At 40.5% G+C, this 22,508-nt stretch overlaps 1 protein-coding gene across 2 annotated transcripts in view; it reads right to left on the reverse strand.

Moving 5' to 3' along the window:
* The window catches only part of FMN1 (formin 1), a 389,651-nt gene that overhangs the window by 70,273 nt on the left and 296,870 nt on the right, over positions 1-22,508 (reverse strand). For both annotated transcript variants that reach the window (XM_025390157.1, XM_025390158.1), the window contains one exon: positions 17,895-17,987. In XM_025390157.1, coding sequence (XP_025245942.1) covers positions 17,895-17,987 — 93 coding nt within the window. The remainder of the gene's footprint in view (positions 1-17,894; positions 17,988-22,508) is intronic.

Genomic DNA, 22,508 nt, shown 5'->3' on the forward strand with positions numbered 1-22,508 from the left:
AGCTACTCCAAGCATAGTTTCTTTTATTTGCCTACATCAGAAGCTTGGCTTCTTGAGACAAGAGACTCAGACTTCTCATTTATACTCCTGGCAGGCTGTGGAAATCAGTAACGGCTCGCACCCATCAGTGTCCTGGAAGTAGGATTGAGAGAGAAGATTCTCTTGAGAACCTATTTCTCCTCAAAACAAGATTAGGTTTAAAAAAAAATCCGCTGCCCTACTGCTTAGCTCACAGGTGTGGCGCTAATGGCAGCAGCTCAGTCATGAAGTGGGAAAGAACAATTTTAAAAATCCTTGTTAATTTGCTTATAATTATCCAGAACTAATGACAGGTACACTGAAGAACTGTATACTTAATGGGAGGGAGACCTACATTGCTAAGTCAGTAAGACCAATTTCCGATTTTTCCCTGTGAGCATTTGCAGAGCCACATATTAGCCACACGAGAAACTAAGAAGAATGAATCCTGCCCGGGAGCAGAACTGCAGCCCCGAAATCCAAAGCGGAATGGGGTGGGGGCAGCTTGAGGTCTCTGGGTGAAACTCGGCACTCCCAGTCCAGGGCGCTGTTCACCCATTAACGTGGCCTCCTCTTGCCACTGCTGTGTTTTAGCCCTTAGTGAGCATCTGTGTGGTTCAGATTTAACCAGACCGAAGGGGCTGTGGTGGTGAGAGGGCAGAGGAAGCTGGAGGAAGAAATGGCTTTTCTTCTGGACAGGACTGAGGACTAAGTCACTTCCAGGATGATCATATTCTCAGGACGAGCCATGCTATGATATTATTTGAATATCGAGCTCCAGGCAGCTCTATTTTTCCCATCTCACTACCAGAAGATTGTAATCACCTGGTATCAGCACATTCAAGATACTACCGAAGACCTAACAGCATGGCTAAAACCTCTCATCTCTGCACATAACTGCGTACAAATGACTAAAACCACTTTGCTTCAGAAACAGAGTAGCTGTGTGAAAGGCATTTTAGAGCGCGTGGGATTCCACACACAGGCAAGTTCCAGGGATCTCAGAAGCTAGGCTGTTTCGTTCAGCGCCCAGGAGGCAAAGATCCCAGGGAAAGGCAGTCGTGTGGGCAGGAGGTGGTCCTTGGATGATCAGCGCAGGTGTCCAGGAGGGAGGGGAGGGTATGGAAACGGTACAAACATGACAGAAAGCTGTGCCAGTGGGTCACCATGTCCCATTCGTACAGAACATTGAGTGGACTGTAACTGTGGACAACTGAAATACTGAAAAGAAAACGTGCACACACTGGTTCAATTCTAAACAGTGGTTGAAATAGTTGTTTAAAGAAGAACAGATAATGGCTCATTCCACCCTCCCCAGTCTTTGGAAGATAGACACAGGAGTGTCACACAGTACAAAAGTTTGTATTACACAGAAAGAGGGACTTACACGCAGAAACAAAATTTAAAAACAAACAAACCACCGGCATTTATCACCATTTATCCAGCCAGTGGTTTTCTTTATCCCCTTGGCTATTGCTTTAGACATTTTTGCTTGGAACTTCTCCCCACTTTTTCTGACAGCTCATTGATCTTGGCTTGGAGCATCACAGTTCGTGGGAAACAATACAGGCTACTTTTCTAGCTTATTCCTTCTTAGATGCCTCTTGGATGTTGTCCATTTAATATGTTTGAGAAATACAGAGAGACAAACACATAGTGTTTTAATCTCAGAGTATATGCAGTGTGTCCCTGGAGAAGTCTCATAGATCCAAGGGAATCATTTCATTGAAGTAAGGCTTGTATTTCAAATTGATCCACCTGGAACATGTAATCAAAACTCATGAACTTTAATATAAATTCCAGATTCTGGTCTCTTATCTATATTTTTGGGAACATAACATTGGTAGATAAACTAATTGAAAAAAATTATTTTCAATGCGATTTAGAAATGGCTTTTAACGATTTCTACACATTCCATCGCTCCATCTCAGAAGAAGCGGAGTAGAAAACTGCAGCAAATGGCACTTTAGATTAAAGTCCTAGGAAGTACATTCTGGCTGAGGTGATGGTTCTTGTGTGCTACACTAGGCGTGTAACATGTGGAACTGGGTTCGTGAGGCTCCTATTTATGAAGCTGTATATTTCCTTCTGTGTAGTAACACAGACGGTGATTAAGGAGAATGAGAAAATCCTGTTTCCTGGAAATACCATCCATCCTGGAGGAGTTATGAGAACCAGAAGAGATTTGTATTTTGCTGTTTATCTGACGCTTGAAGATGATACCAATCCATTTTCCTAGGGCAAGCACAAATGGTCAGTTTTATAAATCTTGATGGACTAAGTCAAGTAAAAGCCAGAGCCTACTAGTTAAGAGTCCAGATATCAAGAGACACAAATCTGAGGAACAATCAATTAGACACCGTGGTAGCTCGTCTCCGAGATGTCCATCATCAGCTTTTTCTTTCCCTGCATGTTTGTGCTGTCCTCTAGTTGAGAGGTGGTGTCTATTGCTTCACTCCCTTAAAACCGGGCTGGACTGTGACTTCTCTGAACAACAGTGACGTGATGTTTCATTCCCAGTGTTTGAGAGGATAGGCAATTTCTAATTTCTTTTCCTTGGAACATGTGCTCAGGAAAAAGCCAGTAACTATGTAAGAAGGCTAACGACTGTGAGACCACCATGCTATGAGAAAGTGCAAGCCATGTGGAGTGACTGCGTGGGCTCTCAGAGATGCCCAGCCAAGCCCCACCCTCCATCCACCTGAGCTGAGAAGCTGCAGCCTACAGATGATTTCAAGGCCAGCCATAATCTAAATCCAACTTCACAGGAGACCTGAAGCAAGAACCAGCCAGTCAAATCTAGTCAACTCACTAAACTGTGAGAGATAGGCATACATTGTTTTAGCCTACTAAGTTTTGAGGTAGTTATGCACCTGGATCCCTATTGCCAGTTGGCTATAATTATCAAATATCCACTGGCAAATATAAGTTCCAGAGGCAAAGACTGTGTTCATTTTGCTCATCATTGCATTCGTAACATGCAGCACAGTGCCCAGAACGTAGAAAGCCCTAAACTAATAATACATAACGATTTGTAAAAGTTTATCTGTTCCAGTATGAAAGAAAGCCCCATAGTGAACTGGGTGACATTTTTTAGCCAGTTTCATGACCACAATAACCTTATGGTGGTAGTATTACTACCTCTCTCTTTGAGATGAGGGAACCTCAGCTTTTTTTTTTTTTTTTTTTTTTTTTGAGGAAGTAAGTTTCCCAAGCTCAGAAAGGTCTAAGGGAGAGGGCTGGGCATGGTGGCTGGCGCCTGTAATCCTAGCACTTTGAGAGGCCGAGGCAGGCAGATCACCTGAGGTCGGGAGATCAGGACCATTCTGGCCAACATGGAGAAACCCCAGCTCTACTAAAAATACAAAAAATTAGCCAGGCATGGTGGCACATGCCTGTGATCCCAGCTACTTGGGGGGCTGAGGCAGGAGAATCGCTTGAACTCAGGAAGCGGAGGTTGTGGTGAGCCGAGATCACGCCATTGCACTCCAGCCTGGGCAACAAGAGCAAAACTGTCTCAAAAATAAAAAGAAAGAAAGAAAGAAAGGTAGGGGAGAGATTTGAACTCAGGTTTGTGCAATTCTAAAGCCAGGCTCTGTTTATTATAGTCTCCCAGGAGACTACAACAGAAACAATGAGAAAACAATTTGAAAGAGATGCAAAACCCACCCCTTGAATCTTACCCAGGACTATTGAGCTCCATTAATTGCTGTCAACACGCTGGAACTTATTTCACATGAAGCTTAGACCAATTACAATTAATGCCACAGTCATGACTACAAGCTAGAAACCAATGCCAGAGGAAGCTTAAGTTAAAGAAAGCAACGATCACGCACATATATTATGTTAGCAATTAGGCTTAATCCTAGCATCACGAAGCCAAAGGGAATGTATTAAAGAGAGAACAGTGCCCTCCTGGGAAGAAGAGTAATTTCAAATAGACTTTTTAGTGGCTTTCTACATTACCTACTTGAATATATTATGCTCCCCTAGAATTACTATATTACAATTACTCACACCACATTTTATTTATTTCATCAAGGAAATGGGATGGTGCAATGAGCTCAGTGGGCAGATGGTTTGGTTATTTCAATGAATAATTTGAATGTCAACAAGTTGGTGAATGCTAAGATGAAAGGGAAAGTAGTAAATAGCAAAGGTCTCGATGCCTGACTCTGAGATGGAGTAAGGATGAGCTATCAGGACTGGCATTTCACTTCTAGAAGTTGAGCACTCAGGTTTTGCTAAATTTATAAAAGCACATGAACTAACGTCGCATATTTCCTATAACGAGAAAACCAGTTTATCTCTGTTTAAAACAGTTCTGATCTACTCAAACACACATTTTTAATTTTCACTGAAAAATGCTATAAATAAATCAAAATTCAAATAAAAAAACTGGGAGGGAAAGGTAGATCTATTTCTCAATTCAGAAGATTAATAAAAGGATTAAGGAATTAAATAATCACATTCTCTAGCCTCAGCTTACAACTTTTTAAAGGCTCAGTTTCTCAATAAATGGAAAAGCAAATTCTCATTATTCTCCCAATCTGTTTGAAAGCAGAGTTGGGGTGTTACGGTGATTAACAGTGATCAAGGCCCATTAAAGTTGTTAATTATAGTGGCGTTTACTGTCATTTTCCATCATTTTTAGCTACTGAGACAGGGTCTTTGTGGATCCCAAGGATCATGTGTTTGCAGTTCAATTCAGCAGCCACTAGGTGGTAATATTGTTGATTTTGGTAGCCATGGAGTGTGATCTATCAGACCCGCCCTCTTAAATGGAATTATATACATCCCTTATATCATCAAGATGTAACTATAGAAATTATAATTATACTTTAAAATATTTAAAATATTTTAATTGTGAAAAATATAATCCCATATAAAAGTTCCATGCATATCTGGTATCTTTTAATCTTATGCTAATTCTACTTACCTTTTACTCTAATTATATACATGATTATCTTCAAATTATACTTATAACAAAAAGAAAGTGTCAGGCCTTAGAGAAATCCAGCTTATATTCATCGCTTTTGGCTTATTTTTAGAGGAGATGAAAAAGATGCACATAACTTTCCTTCTAAAAGTTATGGCTGTCCTCTGTAGTGAATAATTATTTGCCACTTGAACTTGGAACCACTGCTCTTTGCACCATTGGGTAAGTAAAACTTCTGTGGTTAACTTTTCTGAGACGCACTGTCTGAAGCATCTGATAAGGTTTGGCAAAATGACATAACAGCAGCAGCGGCTGATATACATAGTGCCAGGTTCTGTGCTAACTGCTCCACATACATTAGTCCTGGGTTCCTCCTAGAGCTGCCACAATTCATTTAAGGCCAAATGAATTCAGCAGAAGAAACAGACCTGTATTATTTGAAAGAATGAAAAGATCTTTCCAAAACTGGACATTGTCTACAAAACTATGTATTATATAACATGTATTATGCACAAAAACTCCCAGAAGGCAATACAGGTGTTAAGCTCTTCCATTATGAAGAAGACAATAACTGTATAAATTAAACAGAAATCATGTGATAGCACCTTGGATCAATCACTGATGAAAACCTTGCCATAGCTGTCAAGAATCCAAAGAGAAAGTGGTGGCTAGGCCAACAATTACGTGAAGCAATTTATCATGAGAACAGCCATTATGCAAGATGCAGAGCTCAATACTGATTCCATAAAATACTTAAATGCTTGTCACTGCCAATTCTTTACTAATTACAATGGAAACTTTGTTGTTATTGTTGGGAAAGGTAAAAGAGGATCTCTACTAAGACATCAGAAAAGGAATCTTTGAGGTTAAGCTATTACCCAAGGTTAAGGCAAATCTGCTATTTTGATACTTTTCTCCTATAGATGGTGAAACAAAAATGCTTATTTCTATATACCCACTGGGTCCTGGGACTCACATAAACTAAGTGGTTCTCTAAGTTAGTAGCATGGCACAGTAATAACGCTGGGATTGAGCTCACCCTGATCTTGAGGAAGTTACCAAGTCCCTCAGATTCAGTTTTCTTATCTGGAAAGTTAGGAATGAAAAAAAATCAGTTTCAAAGGATTGCTGCAAAATTAAATGAAGTGCTACGCACCTGTTCAAGTCCAGTAGTATGCTCCCCAATCCTCCCCTCCACACACCGGAACTAAAGATTCAGGAGGAAAATTTTCAGTATATGGGTGTTTCCCACAGAGGGTCAAAGTGGGATAATAAGAACGCCTTAAACATAACATATTGTATTTATTAAAGCTTTACAGTTTATATGGTGGTTTCCTATGTTATCTAATTTCATCTTCGTAATGAGACTGTGTACTAGATATTTATTACTATTCCCATTTTACAGACAAGAAAAAAAAGGCCCCCAGAACTTAAAATCCTCTGCAAAATCACACAGAAAGGTTAAGTGATGAACCCAGTGTTCAAACCTAGGTCTTCTCACTTCAAGCACAAAGCTCTCTCCCTACATTCAGAACACTTAAAAACACAACGTTTTATTGTGCCTATCGTTACAAAGACCGTATTGCACACTTAAGAATGTTAACATGGTAGAATTCATGCTAAGTATTCTTACTAAAATAACAAAAGTTGTATGTATGTAGAAAAAAGTATTGCTTAATCTAATTAAACTAAACAGCTTCTGCACAACAAAAGAAACTAGTATCAGAGTGAACAGGCAACCTACAGAATGGGAGAAAATTTTTGCAATCTACCCATATGACAGAGGCCTAGTATCCAGAATCGACAAGGAACTTAAACAAATTCACAAGAAACAAACAACACCATCAAAAACTGGGCAAAGGAGATGAACAGACAATTCTCAAAAGAAGACATTTATGTGACCAACAAACATGAGAACAAGTTCAACATCACTGATCATTAGAGAAATGCAAATCAAAACCACAATGAGATACCATCTCCCACTAGTCAGAATGGCGACTAAAAAGTCAAGAAAAAATAGGTGCTGGTGGGGAAGTGGAGAGATACACTTTTACACTGTTGGTGGGAATGTAAATTAGTTCAACCATTGTGAAAGACAGTGGCAATTCCTCAAGGATCTAGAACCAAAAATACCATTTGACCCAGCAATCCCATTATTAAGTATACACCCAAAGGATTATAAATCATTCTGCTATAAAGACGCATGCACACATATGTTTACTGCAGCACTATTTACAATAGCAAAGACTTGGAACCAACCCAAATGCCCACTGATGACAAACTGGATAAAGAAAATGTGGCACATATACACCATGGAATAGTATGCAGCCACAAACAAGGATGAGTTCATGTCCTTGGCAGGGACATGGATGAAGCTGAAAACCATCATCCTCAGCAAACTAACACAGGAACAGAAAATCAAACACTGCTTGTTCTCACCCATAAGTGGGAGTTGAACAATGACAACACATGGACACAGGGAGGGGAACATCACACACTGAGGCCTGTTGGGGGATGGGGGGCAAGGGGAGGGAGAACATTAGGACAAATACCTAACGCATGCAGGGCTTAAAACCTAGATGACGGGTTGATAGGTGCAGCAAACCACCACGGCACACGGATCCCTATATAACAAACCTGCTCATTCTGCATATGTATCCCAGAATTTAAAGTAAAATTTTAAAAAAAGGAAAAAGTATTGCTTAAAGAAAATAAAACAGATATTTATATTTAAAAACCCTTTTTAAAACAAAAAGTATATATGTAGTCACGATAGTGAGAGATAATCAGAACATGGCTCAGTATCATGACTAAGACTTCAGAGGTGACTAAAACTCTTCTTTAGGGAAACACAACTTAGTCTCCTCCTAGTTCTTCCAAAACAAACCAATGAAATGTGAAAAGCGTGAATTTACTAGTGGACAACAAGGTCTATACATAGAAAGAAAGAGCCTGACTGACTTGGCTCCATCCCCTTCTTCTACGTGGGGACATTTCCCGTCATCAGAAAGAGGTTAATGCAACTGCAGCTCCAGAGTCTCATCAGACTATCTTGGATTCTGCCATGATGAAAGGGAAATGAAGAGATTACGCGAGAACACTACCATGAGGTTGTCCTTAGTAACACTTTCATTCTTACACGGGTAAGGGCCTTACTTGGAGTCGTAAAAATCAATTTAAGGTACAGTCTCCCTGTTCTACCAAAGCAAGCAAATAATCTGGTTCCATAAGGTTGGAAAGATGTAGGGGTGTGTGTGTGTGTGTGTGTGTGTGTGTGTGTGTGTGTGTGTGTAAATGCTGCTGCTGTTCTAGGAAAGACACTGTAAGAGTTAATGATATTTATCTGACAAATAATATCTTATCTCTAAACACAACCACTAGCATCTCTCTTCTACTTGCATGTCGTTCTGACACAGTGTTTAAAAACAGGAAACAAGGCTGGGCGCGGTGGCTCACACCTGTAATCCCAGCACTTTGGGAGGCTGGGGCGGGTGGATCACTTGAGGTCAGGAGTTCCAGAAAAACAGGAGACAAACTCTTAAAAAAATTAGAGTTAAGGCCTAAAATGCATATACCCACGGAAGAGGCCAGATCCTGACAATGATCCCAAGATACAAATGACTGAGATTTGCTTCTGTTTGTGATTAGGTTTAAAGGATGGTCTGTGTCAGGGTAATCTGAGGGAAGGTCTTTACTCTCTCACTTTGGTATATTCATAAAAGTGTACATTGAAGCACCCGTGTAATCAAGAGCCCTAATGAAATAAAGAACAGGATTACGGCAATAAGAAAAAAAAAAGATGAGGAATAGGTAAAACACCCTACATACTGGGGGCCTCTTCTTGACCATAATGTGAATTAGGGTTCATGTTACATACCTAATAATAACATCACGAAAGTGTGACACCTGAAACTGAAGGGATGATGGACCCATGAGCAAAATAAGTGAAGTCAATCCAAGTCAAGGAGAAAGAACTTTGGGGCTCCAGCAGATTCATGTGTGTGCATGTGTGTGTGTGTGTGACTGGACTGTCTTGAGCTCTCAATGCGTTTAAACATTTCCTTGCATTTTCTCATTGACTGGGAGGATTCCACTGGAGAGCGCTATCCAGAGCGATGTTAAAGAAGGGAGCCACAGGGAAGAAACCAAGGTACTAGCTCATAGATCTGGTTCCATAAGGGACCTTCAGATTTCCTTCTAAGTTGTCCGGTCCAGCACCCAATGAAAGTAATGAGGCTGTGAGTAAGACCATTTGGTTTCCAATTCTAGGTCTGGGTGGCTAAGGGACCCCAGTTGGCATAATAACGGGGAAGCAATGAATAGGAAGCAGAATCTTGGAGGAAAAATGTGAAGTGCAAAGTACTCTAGAAAGTTAGTTGTTCAAAAAAAATTTTTGTTTAATATTTAAGAGGTATTCATTGGTTAAAACCCCCAAATTTATGAAAAATCTGCATACACCTATGAACCTCATTTGCCTATTTTCTACCTGCTGCAGCAATGAACCTGTCTGATAAGTTTTAGGGGTAATGGTCTAAATATTTAATAATAACTTAGGTACTAACTAGCAGAACACGCAACCTGTATGGGTGTTATGGTGAGGACCAGCTGAATATCCCTCTTAGGTTAGTTTTTTTTTTTTTTTTTTAGACGGAGTCTTGCTCTGTTGCCTAGGCTGGAGTGCAGTGGTGTGATCTCGGCTCACTGCAAGCTCTGACTCCCCAGGTTCACATCATTCTCCTGCCTCAGCCTCCCAAGTAGTCGGGACTACAGGCGCTCGCCACCACACCCAGCTAATTTTTTTTAAATTTTATTTTTAGTAGACACTGGGTTTCACCGTGTTAGCCAGGGTGTTCTCAATCTCCTGACCTCATGATCCGCCTGCCTCAGCCTCCCAAAGTGCTGGGATTACACGCGTGAGCCACCGCGCCCGGTCAGTCTTAGGTTAGTTCTTATTTGTTCTCACTGTTAGGTAGCATTCATTTTTTGCTTCATCTTTTATCTGAATGATAAAATAATATACCTAATAATAACATAACTACTCTTCTGACCCTTGCTTTTATCCACTTAAACATATACATTAGGGATCCTTCCAGGTCAATACATATAGACTTTTTTTTTTTTTAAACAGATGCTTAGTATTCCATTGTATGGAAATACCATAATTTAACAACTCCATTACTGGATGGTCATTAGAAACTGACTTCAGGGGGAAACCATAAGCTCTTTGCAGGAATTTCTGGAAAAAAAAAATCCCCTCTAGCCCTTTTAGATAAAAGCCTACTTAATAGATCTCTGATAAAATAGCTTTTTTTTTTTTTTTTTTTTTTTTTTGGAGAAGTCTCACTCTGTGGCCCAGGCTGGAGTGCAGTGGTATGATCCTGACTCACTGCAACTTCTGCTTCCCGGGTTCAAGCAATTCTCCTGTCTCAGCCTCCAGAGCAGCTGGGATTCCAGGTGCACACCACCATGCCCGGCTAATTTTTGTATTTTTAGTAGAGATGGGGTTTCATCATGTTGGCCAGGCTGGTTTTGAACTCCTGACCTCAGATGATCCACCCGCCTTGGCCTCTCAAAGTGCAGGGATTACAGGCCTGAGCCACTGCACCTAGCCAAATAGTTTTCTTCATCTTCCATGGATTACTGCTCTGTTACTTAAGTGGTCCGGAAGTCACAAGAGATTATCTTAATTCTTGGCCATGTGATGATCTTTGGAACCACGACTGTTGGTATTTTCTTGAGTAGCAGTGGGGTATACAAGAACCCATTTTGGCTCATGCAGAGTGCATGTTCTCCAGCCATATTTCTTCTTTCCACAAGCTTTGTAAAGAATGGCAGAATTATTTCCCTCACAGGTTACACTGCTCAGATTACTGACCTTTCCTGATCTCTGTAACCTTAGTGGTTGAATATGGTGATTCAGATTGCTTTGTTTCTACATTTCTGGGGGTTGAAGTGAAGAAATTACATAATAACCTGCTCTTATTTTGCAATTTAGAGATTTAAGTATGACCTTTGTCAATCTAATCTGACCCAAGTATTTACTAAGAATAGATTATATGCATATGCCCAACATAGAAAGATGATTCTATATCCAGGAGGTCTGATCACAGAAATGTACTATTGACCAAAAATGTACCTCTCCAGATTCTGGGATGATTCAGCAATTCGGAAAGGATTTAAACAGAAAACCGAGGGAGGGCGGAAAAGTAGCCTCCAGGTACTTTACACAATTTAAATTGTTTGTTCATAAATTCAACAAATACTTATTAACACCTATCATGGGACAGGCTGAGCCTATATTATGTTGGGACAAGTAAGTGAACAGGACAAAATAGACACAGTCCCAGCTGTCATGGAATACTCATCTGTTTATATAAATCCTTTTGCATTCAATATAGAAAATCAGAATTATTGCTTTTGTTTATTTAAGTCTGGTAAATTTATCTATTTTTTACTAGAAAACAGATTTTTTTTTTTAACTTTTATTTTAGGTTTGGGGGTACATGTGAAGGTTTGTTACACAGGTAAAATAAAACAATTTTTGATATTAAGAATATCTCTAATCTAGCCGGGCGTGGTGGCGGTCGCCTGTAGTCCCAGCTACTCGGAAGGCTGAGGCAGGCGAATGGCAGGAACCCAGGAGGCGGAGCTTGCAGTGAGCCGAGATCGGGCCACTGCACTCCAGCCTGGGCGACAGAGCGAGACTCCGTCTCAAACAAACAAACAAACAAAAAAGAATATCTCTAATCTCAGTTGGTCAAAGAAACTCAGAAAATAGTTTCACAGACTAGGGCTAGAATGGTTCAGGCAGAATCATTTAGAATTTGGCTCCGTTCATGGATGCCAACTGAAATTAATGGAGAATGAGATAAGGCCAAGTGTGGGAGAGTGCTGGGATTAGAGCCAGTTTAGGTTCCAGCCCTCCCTGCCAAAGCTATAAATACAAATGACCAATTTAACAGCATGAAAAGACCACCTACAAGATCTATACCTGGGATCTAATCAGTTGCTCTGCGCCTTCTTTTAATTATAGGATCCCTGCCATGTTTATGGGGACTTTTAATGTGAGCATCACATTTTTGAAGGCCATATCATTATGACCACGTTTGATCTGAGGGTGGGAAAGCAGGAGCTCACAAAATGCCTGCACAAGGTTATTCTGAACTGAGCCATAAACCAGCTTCAACAAGAGCCTAGTGTGGAAAAGAAAAAAGACATGTAAGAAAAAAGGCATGGATATCATGGAGTTTGCAACCCCGCCAAGTGGTGCCATTAAAATTACACTCAATTCTTCTCCGAAAATGAAATTCATTAAGAAAAAGTACCACAGTTTTGTCAAATAACACTATATAAGGGCATTCTGAGAAGGGAAGAATGATAAAAGCATAAGGATAAATGCATCATCTCCATTTGAGTGTGGCAACAGGATATGATTTACAGAAGAAAAATTAAATCATCATGATTCTTAGAGCTGAACTGCAGCTGATGTAAAAATAATCCTGAGTCACAATGCATGTGACTTCTCAGGCATAAAGAACACAATTGCTTAAAACTTTATGAGTGATAAGACTCCTAATAGAGAATTCACTTCCTTGCAAAATGCTCTGTATAAGCTGTGCTATGGAAGTACAGAAGCATCTTTTCTCAGTTACATTTATTATATGATACCCTGTGCTCAGATACTCTGATACTTCACGTATTGTCTCATTCTACACCCTTCTCTTCGGGCTATCTCATTCATTCCTATGACTTGAACTGTTACCTTTAGAGTCTCATCTAGCTGTCTCCCATGAGCCCAGAATCTCTACCTGCGTGTCTCATATGTGCAAAGTTAACATCTCTAACGTCGACCTCACTGTCTTCTATCTCGAATCTAGTCTTCCTTACCAGTATCCAGCCAGTTATCCAAGCAAGAAAAAGGAGTTACCCTATTCTCCTCTGTTTCATTTTGTACATCCAATTTATTATCCTGTCCTGTAATGCCTAAAACAGCCCTTTACTGTTTATAATTATGTCTTTTCCTTCTTATTTTTACTGCCATTGCTTTGTTTTGTTTTAGAGACAGCATCTTGCTCTCTTGCTAAGGCTGGAGCACAGTAGTGTAATCATAGTCACTGTAGCCTTGAACTCTTGGGCTCAAGCAATCCTCCCACCTCAGCCTCCCAAGTAGCTGAGGCTACAGGTGCCACCACTTCCAACTAATTTTTGTAGAGATGGGGTCTCACTCTGTTGCCCAGGCTGGTTTCCAACTCCTGACCTCAAGTGATCCTCCCACCTTGGCTTTGCCAGTGCTTTTGCAATGGCATTAGTCTGTTATTTGTTCAACCTTTTTGCATATTACTGTTAGTTATATTTCTCAGCAACAACAAAAAGCAAAGTGATATACCCCCACAAAAAAACTGCACAAACCAAAACAATACAAACAAATCCAACATGATCATGTCACTCCTGTACACATTATTTTCCAATATTATCTGCTGCCTGTCAGATAAAGTTCAGATTCTTTAGCAAGTCATATTGTGACTCTTATCTCCTTTTGTGGTCTTGGGTTCTTCTCCTATGCCTTGTGATCTAGCTACACCGAATCGCTTGCCATTTTCCAAACACATCATGTCTTTCATCCTTCTGAGACTTGCAGTGTTTTCCTCTGCCTGGAATGCCCTTTGTAGCCTGTCTGCTGAGAATTTCTAATCCTCAATTTCCTCATCTGTACAGCAGGGCGGTAACAGTACTCACTTCAAAGGACTGTCATGGTGACTAAGTAAAAAGGCGATTTGTTCCCCATGGTATCTAGCAGATAGAGGCACTCAGTAAATGTTAACATCATTGTCATCGTTATTATTTTGCTCTTTTTCAAGTCTGAACAAAAATATCTCCTTTGCTGAAAGTCTTACCTAAAAGTGTTGGGCATTCTTCCTCTCTGATTCTATATGCCTAATTACAATACCACATTACACCAACTCCAAAATTGATAGAATTTTCGTATTTTAGAGCCTCTGATATTGGGGTACATCTTAAGAATCTACATGCTGTGGCTTATGGCAGCAATTTATCTTTCTTAGTAGTACATGGAATAATGGTATTTCTCACAATAAATAGCATATTAGATGAAAGACTATACTTAAACTGTATGACAATTGTCATAGAAATTTGATTATCTATGGTGAATAGTGCATATTTGTGGCAAATGGAAAATCTACATTTTCTATGAATCAGTGAAATATCTACGTAATAAAGGAACTACTATGTGGAACTCCAAACAGCAGCGAGGAGATATTCCATTTGTATATACTGCAATTTGGCAAAACCCCAGCCCCTACATCATAGCATATTGCTGTGAACTGTAATGTATTTCTTAACCACAGACCCTAAACCATGCATTTCAGAACTGCAGAGGTAATAGCCTGATCAAGTAGCATGCTGTTACCTCCTTTGGTTAAGTAGCCCCACTTGAGAGCCAAACAAGGTCCAGGCCCAGAGTGGACAGGGGGCTAGCTTGTGAAATTCTACATTCCAATAACTTAGGATTCAAGCTGAGAAGGTAGAGCGAAAATGAGAAGAGAGTGCAGGAATGAGTTGAGGAAAGCCTATGGAACATGCCTCCAGACTAGCACCTTCCGATAGAAATATAATGTGAACCACAAATATAATTTAGATTTTCTAGTAGCCACACTCAAAAAGCAGAAGAAATATAATTTAGCTAATATATTTTGTCAGGTTATTAACATACTTATTAACTTACCTATAAATGAATAATCATGTTTTATTTATTTAACATATCTAAAATGTTATCAGTTTACCATGCAATCAGTATAAAAAAATCAGCAATAAAATATTTTACATGTTTTTTCTGCTGAGTCTTTAAAACCCCATGTGTGTTTTACCCTTATAAGACATCTCAGTTTGGATTAGCCACATTTCAGCTGCTCAAAAGCCACATGTGGCTAGTGTCTGCCACATCGAACAGCACAAGTCTAGACTGTTTTTTTGACAAAATGAGTTAAGTAATGAAATAATCATAACAAGCTATTTCAACAGTAGACTTTTCTACCACACAATATTGGGAATGTTTAAGATTCCTACAATAGTATATATATTTTTATATTCTTAAATTTTTAAATAGAATGGTAATGTTTCCTTCACATTCAATTTATGTCTTGTTTTGGGTGGTTTTGTTTTAAGCATGATTTGATGTTATTCCTAATGTCACTTTTACCTCATCTGTTGGTTAAAGAGGAGATGACTGGCCGGGCTCGGTGGCTCACGCCTGTTATCCCAGCACTTTGGGAGGCTGAGGCGGGTAGACTGTCTGAGGTCAGGAGTTCAAGACCAGCCTGGCCAACATAGTGAAACTCCATCTCTACTAAAAATACAGAAATTAGTCGGGCGTTGTGGTGGGCACCCTGTAATCCCAGCTACTCGGGAGGCTGAGGCAGGAGAATCGCTTGAACCCTGGAGGAGGAGGTTGCAGTGAGCCGAGATCGCACCATTGCACTCCAGCCTGGTTAATAAGAGCAAAACTTCATCTCAAAAAAAAAAAAAAAAAAAAAAAGGAGCTGATTATATTCAACTATAGATCTTTTCCCACTAACATACTCCGGGACAGGGTGTAGGGGTATACAATTAATCTTAGTACTGTCGGTCTCTATCATAGAGCCTAACATATAGTAGGCTCAGAATAAATCTTTGAATACACATTAAAAAGTGAAGTAAGTTGGACAGTAATGGCTGTCAATCTGGGTTCCACATTGGAATTACCTGGAGAGTTAAAAAAAAAAAAAAAAAGGAAAATCTGATGCCTGGTCCCACCCTGAGAGACGCTGATGATGGGTCTAGAGTTGGGCCTGGTTATCAAGATTGTCAAAAATCTCCCAAGTGATTCTAATACGCAAGAGAGTTGAGAACCACTGTTCTAGGACTTTCTTAGAACAGCTTACTATGGCCACACCCGTACTTCCCTGACATAAGATCCAGTTTCCCTCATATAAATTCCCTTTCTCTGAATAGACCAGAATTGTCTTGGGAGCCCTAGTAGAGAAGAGGTTAACACATTATCCCAAAAGGGGATTTGCAAATTCCTTTTCCAAGGTACCAAAGAAGATTCTCAAGGTTTTTTTTTTTTTTTTTTTTTTTGGAGACGGAGTCTCGCTCTGTCGCCCAGGCTGGAGTGCAGTGGCCAGATCTCAGCTCACTGCAAGCTCCGCCTCCCGGGTTCACGCCATTCTCCCGCCTCAGCCTCCCGAGTAGCTGGGACCACAGGCGCCCGCCACTTCGCCCGGCTAATTTTTTTGTATTTTTTTAGTAGAGACGGGGTTTCACCGTGTTAGCCAGCATGGTCTCGATCTCCTGACCTCGTGATCCGCCCATCTCGGCCTCCCAAAGTGCTGGGATTACAGGCTTGAGCCACCGCGCCCGGCCGATTCTCAAGGTTTTAAATCTAATCATATTTATGTCTTTTCAACAAAAAAAATAAAATTCACGATATAAGCTAGCTGCTTTGCAGAGGCAGGATTCTAAGGGCATTACAGCATGCAGGCAAATAGTACCCTGACATAAATATGGCAAAATTTTCTAGAAATAGAATAGCAATTACAAATAAACATGGAATCCAAGTACACATGAGCCTCATTTCAAGTTAATTCTACATATGTAAAAAGTAGACACTATTAACTGAGGTCAGCAAAGGGAAGTATTTCATGCTTTTCTTCAGGCTACTTAGGTTATATTTACACAGTATAATTACATAGCAATGCATTTTTTGATAAGTCACTTATAAAACCCATCTCCTATAGTCACACAGCACACAAGTATTGGTATCTTTGCTCTCAAGATGGTTCTTTGCCTGACAGCATTTCTTCCATCATATATGAGGTTCTGTAATGGCTGAGAGAGAAATCTGACTTCTTCTACTTCAATACAGACAACCTTTCATCATGGACAAGGGAGCAATGGTCTCTGCACCAAGGGAGCAGCAGCTGGAATGGAGTTCCTCTGACTCATAGACTGAGAATTTCCCTGCCGATTCTCAAGCTGGTTTGGCCACACTTTATGCATTCACCCTGCTTAACAGTCTTTTGTTGATGGTGTGGTAACATGTGGCCTTACTCAGTAATAGAAAGAGCATGTGGAGATATCCTCAAGGCTCCTATGTGTGTTTCCTCTAGCTTTCCAGCAAGGAAATAAGCTGTCTTCAACAAGCCCACACTTATTTTTGTTTTACATCTTAAGTTAAATTTGAGAAATTAGAACAGGAATTATCTAAAAGACGTGCTACTTCCATGTTCACTAACCCTGATCAACAGAAGTTCCCTACTCATGCCAAAACTGTAAAGGAAGGAAATCTGTTAAGATTTCAAAGAAAGTGTGGAGTCTCATGCATTCTACTTCTTATGATCAACCCCAGAGGGCTTCTACTGATCAATCCCAGAGGGCTGATAGGTAGCAAGTGATTGATGGGTGACATTCATTTGGCCCTAATTTTCCTATCTGAAAAGGAATGGAAAATATAACACAAGTTTCCAAGTTGCTACACTCATAAAACCAGGAGGGTGATCACCATCTACCTGTCCAGCTTGACCACAAATATGAAACGCATAACTGCACCTGCCTTACATGTATGTCGTTTGTTGGTGAACATGGGCTGAGGAATTCCTTGAGCTCCATGAAAAGACAAAAAAAGTTTGTCCTCAGAGAATTTACAAAAGCCAGAGTAACATTCAAGAATTTAAAATATTAAAATGGATTTGAAAGATGACATAAAAGCTATAGGACAACTTTACCGTGAGTATGTAACCACCATGGAGAGATGGGCTAATGAAATCACCAGAGCTGCCTGTGGTCAGCCAGGATGCAAGGGGCCATGGGCCTCAGAGAAAAGATTCATGAAATGAAGGATGTTTCAGGGCCGCGTGTATATGCTGCTGACAAAGCTTCCTACCTTTTTGGAAGAACTCCTCTAGTTTGTCCTTGAAAGGCTGGAGATACTCCTTTGGGGACTCCTTGCACACCACCACCATCTGTTTCTCACTTGCTGCAAAAAGAAATTTAGAATTAGACTTACTCAGGAACACGTATTTGCTGAGCTCCTGCTATGGACCAGGCACTGTGCTATGCACTTGAGTATCAATTGTGCACATTCCTTGTCAATTACCGCTTGTCCAAATTCCAGGGTTGGAGCGGGGGAGGGGAAGAAAAACCAGAAATAATAAGCAAACCAACAAAAATAATTAGTTCATTCTACACCACTCTCGAGGAACAGGGCAATGTATAATCCTTCCATTTTTCTTCTAGAGATCCAGAAAAGTCTCTGACTTGGGATACGTAAAGTATTCTGCTTGTGTTCTCCCAAAGATGAAGAGAGGCAAAAACTACTCGAGGATTAGTCTCATGAAATTAAGGGCCCCAGCCCTCTTCAGATTCATACTCCAAAAGTAGAACGTGAAAAAGACATTGCAGAAATTCTCAGGCATCCAAGTTGTCTAGATACCAACCTAGTGATTGGCCAGGGTGACACACGCATCCCAACATGAGAACTAAGCCCAGGTCGGGGGGACCCTGCCTGTTCTTCATGCTTCCCATTCACCTATCCTTCCTTTTAATCCTCTACTAACACATGGGAAATAATTTTATATAATTTACTTCAGATAGACAATCTAAAATTTGTAGTAGAGTACTGTTAGATAATCAAGTCTGAGGTGACTTGACTTTTTAAAAATGATCTCTACCTTATTGGATAGTTATGATTTGGCTACATGGAAACTACAGTATTCATAGTTCACCATCACAAAAGACAGTTAACCCAGGCAAGAGGCATCTCCCGAAGGTTCCTATGTGTTTGTGCCAGTTACAGCATGCACTGGGAAAAGAAAGGTTTCATTTCTACAAAGCTAGAGCTGAGTCATGATCACTTTCATCTGTTGACTATGGCTGGAAATTAGGTATGTTCTTGTCCAAAAGCCTATTAATAAAGCACTGGATTTTCACCATAAAGATATCATGCCACCAGGTTCACAAAATAGAGAGACATATACTACAGATCTTGGAGGAATTTATAAACACACAGGTAAGGCATTTTGGAAGAAGGAGGTTGCGAAGGAAATCTTTATTTACATTGGGAAATTCCCATCCAATAATTTGGCATATTTAAAACTAGCATCTCAGAACATATACTGCAGACAAAGCAATAAACATGTCAGTTCAGAAATACAGAAAATGCAAAAGACACCACTTAAATGTTCGATGCAATTAGTTATCTGACACTTTCCATGTGCAATATTGCCAACTAGATTGCAGAAATCCTAGACAACTCTGTGGACTATAAAATGGTGCTGAAAATGAAAGCACAATTTGAGGGAACCCTTTGTCATTTTCTGAGTCAAGGTCAGAATCACCTACATTCTCAGAGGTATCTAGGGATTTCTCATGATACAGGGATGCTAGATCACAGGACAGGGTACCTAAATTCAGGCTCTATCTATTGACATTGTTTCTTTGTAAGAGTTTTTATAGAGCTATCTAGAATATCTGCTATTAGCTATTCCGACAACCATTCCAAGGCTATCTAGGAAATCCCGTCCATTGGGATGCAAAGACTAATTTTTAAAATGACTTATTGAAAAAATACAAATCTTACCTTGAAACAACTAGAACAAATTCTGTAAATCCAGTCAAATAATCATGTAAAACATTCATTTTTCCCACGTTTTTTCCTTTCTTTGTAAGCTTTTTTGTCCTCTCTACAATAGCTACTTTATAACTTCTCTGCTATTATGAGATTACCCTTCACCTCTTTTGAAGTAGATGGATCTGTGGCCAAACTATAAGTATGTCCTTCCCACTACCACTCTTTTCTCAAAATAGGACACTTTGTGTTAGAGTGGTATCCAAGGAGCGAGAGAGTGGACAGAGCTGAGATACATTTTGCAGGTGTAACAAACAGGTCTTGCTGATTCAGTCAAGGAAGGGTTGAAGCAGATGGAAGGGTAAAGGGGTGAACAATGGGTTGCTGGAAGTGCCATTTCTGAGATAGAGAATAGTGGGGAAGTATCTTGTTGGATTATGTTCTTTTAAGAGATAGAGGAGATCAAGAGTTAAATTTGAAGCTTGTTAAGTTTTCTCTAGTCTCTATAAATTATAAGGCAATCTTGTCCCCTGAAAACAAAGGGGGAAAGGTACAAAAGAAGATAAAACTATTAATGGGTTCTCATTGCGAATTCTATTAAATTCAAACTTCGGGGCCTTGGATTTAAGGCCTTTTCTATTATGACATATTTCAGCTCTATTTCCCACATGTATTTGCCTAACCAAACCAAAGCTGTTCAATGTGTTCCAATTATATTATTCGGCATTCCCAGTTCCATGTCTTCATTCATGTGGTTCTCTGCTCTGCTCTCATGCCATACATACTTTCAACGATACCTGACAAAGTCCTGTTCATCCTGAAAAGCTTCTCTGAGATGTCAACATTGCCATAAAGCATTTTTCAATCCAATGTTTTTGCATCTTTCAAACATCTCTATTACCTTCTGCATAGTGTTTGTTTTACCTTTAATTATATGTATTTATGTAAAAGTCTATAAATTAATCCCTGAGAAGTCATCGTGCAGGATTCATTTACTTCTTCCCAAACTTCTCTAGAGAGCTCCATGTATCTGGCCACAGCATCAGATCTCCTTATCTTGGCTGAATGTCGTGGTTCGCACCTGTAATCCCAGTGCTTTGGGAGGCCTAGGTGGGAGGATCACTTGAGGCCAGGAGTTCAAGACCAGTCTGGCAACACAGTGAGACCTTGTCTTTCAAAAAAATTTTTTCAGTTAGCCAGGCATGATGATGCATGCCTGTAGACTCAGCTACACGGAAGGCTGATGTGGGAGGGTTGTTTCAGCCCAGGAGACAGAGGCTGCAGTGTCATACCACTGTACTCTGGCTGGGCAATAGACCGAGACAGACAGACAAGAAAGGAAAGAAAGAATGAAAGGAAGGAAGGAAAGAAAAGAAAAGGACAGTAAAGGAAAGGAAAGGAAATGAAAGGAAAGGAAAGGGAAGGGAAGGGAAGGAGGAAGAAAGGAAAGAAGGGAGAGAGAGAGAGAAAGAGAGAGACGAAAGAGAGAAAGAAAAAGAGGAACGAAGGAAGGAAAAGGGAAAAAAGGAAAGGAAGGGAGGAAGGAAGGAAGGAAGGGAGAGAGAGAAAGAAAGAGAGAGAGGAAGGAAGGAAGAAAAAGGAAAGGAAGAAAAGAAAGAAAGAAAGGGAAGAAAAGGAGAAAGGGAAAAGCAGATGAAGGAAAAAGGTTTCTTCATCTTAACTAGATTCTCATGTGTAGGAAAGTTTAAATAAAATTAGCAATGTTGGCCTGGCACAGTGGCTCACTCCTCACTCCTCTTTGGGAAGCCAAGGCAGATGGATCGCTTGAGCCCAAGAATTTGAGACAACCTTGGCCAAAGTGGTGAAACCTTGTTTATACAAAAAATACAAAAATTGGCTGGGCATGGGGGTGTGCACCTGTGGTCCCAGGTATTCAGGAGGCAGAGGTGGGAGGATCCCCTCAACCCAGGGAGGTCGACACTGCAATAAGCCATGACCCCACCGCTGTCCTCCAGCCTAGTCTCACAGGGTGAGACCCTGTCTAAAAAATACACATACATACATATTAGCAATGTTGACCCAGACTCCCAAGTGGGCTTTCCAGAGATGCAGTGTGAACTGCTTGTCTCTTCCTTCCCCTGCTTTCCAGGAGGGTGGTGCACCAAGGGGTCACCGTCTCTGTACTCCTCAAACACGGTGAGGTGTCCCAAGATGATCTCAAAGGGTTGAGAGTATTTTAAAGACCCCCAGAAACGTCCACCACCTCACCCCATGAGTCATAAGCAAGGTAACAGAGATGATTATCCTGACTGGGTAGTTCCGAAGGCAGGCAGGGAAACAGGAAAGACATCTGCTTTAAGGAATCAGCATTTCTTAATGAACATCTGTGGCCACATAAAGTTTCCTATTTCCAGTTATGATTCTGAGAATACAGTTAAAGAAAGGCTAGAATTTCCCACAATATAAATTGGGAAGAGTTCCTTAAATTATTTAATTAGGCTGGGCGCGGTGGCTCACGCCTGTAATCCCAACACTTTGGGAGGCCGAGGCGGGTGGATCACGAGGTCAGGAGATCGAGACCATCCTGGCTAACACGGTGAAACCCCGTCTCTACTAAAAATACAAAAAAAAAAATTAGCCGGGCGTGGTGGCGAGCGCCTGTAGTCCCAGCTACTCGGGAGGCTGAGGCAGGAGAATGGTGTGAACCTGGGAAACAGAGCTTGCAGTGAGCTGAGATCACGCCACTGCACTCCAGCCTGGGCAACAGAGCGAGACTCCGTCTCAAAAAAAAAAAAAATAAAAAAAAAATTAATTAACCCTCTACTATATTCAAACTCCAACAATTTCATTTATATAGAATTGTTTTCCATAAACATAGGATAAAACATGCCTGCAATTTACTAACAGGACATAATCGAAGGCCTGACAGTAATTCCTTCAAGGTTACTCCTCCCTGGCTCCTCCCTGGTG

This window comes from Theropithecus gelada, chromosome 7a (assembly GCF_003255815.1).
Source record: "Theropithecus gelada isolate Dixy chromosome 7a, Tgel_1.0, whole genome shotgun sequence".
Classification (NCBI taxonomy): Eukaryota; Metazoa; Chordata; class Mammalia; order Primates; family Cercopithecidae; genus Theropithecus; species Theropithecus gelada.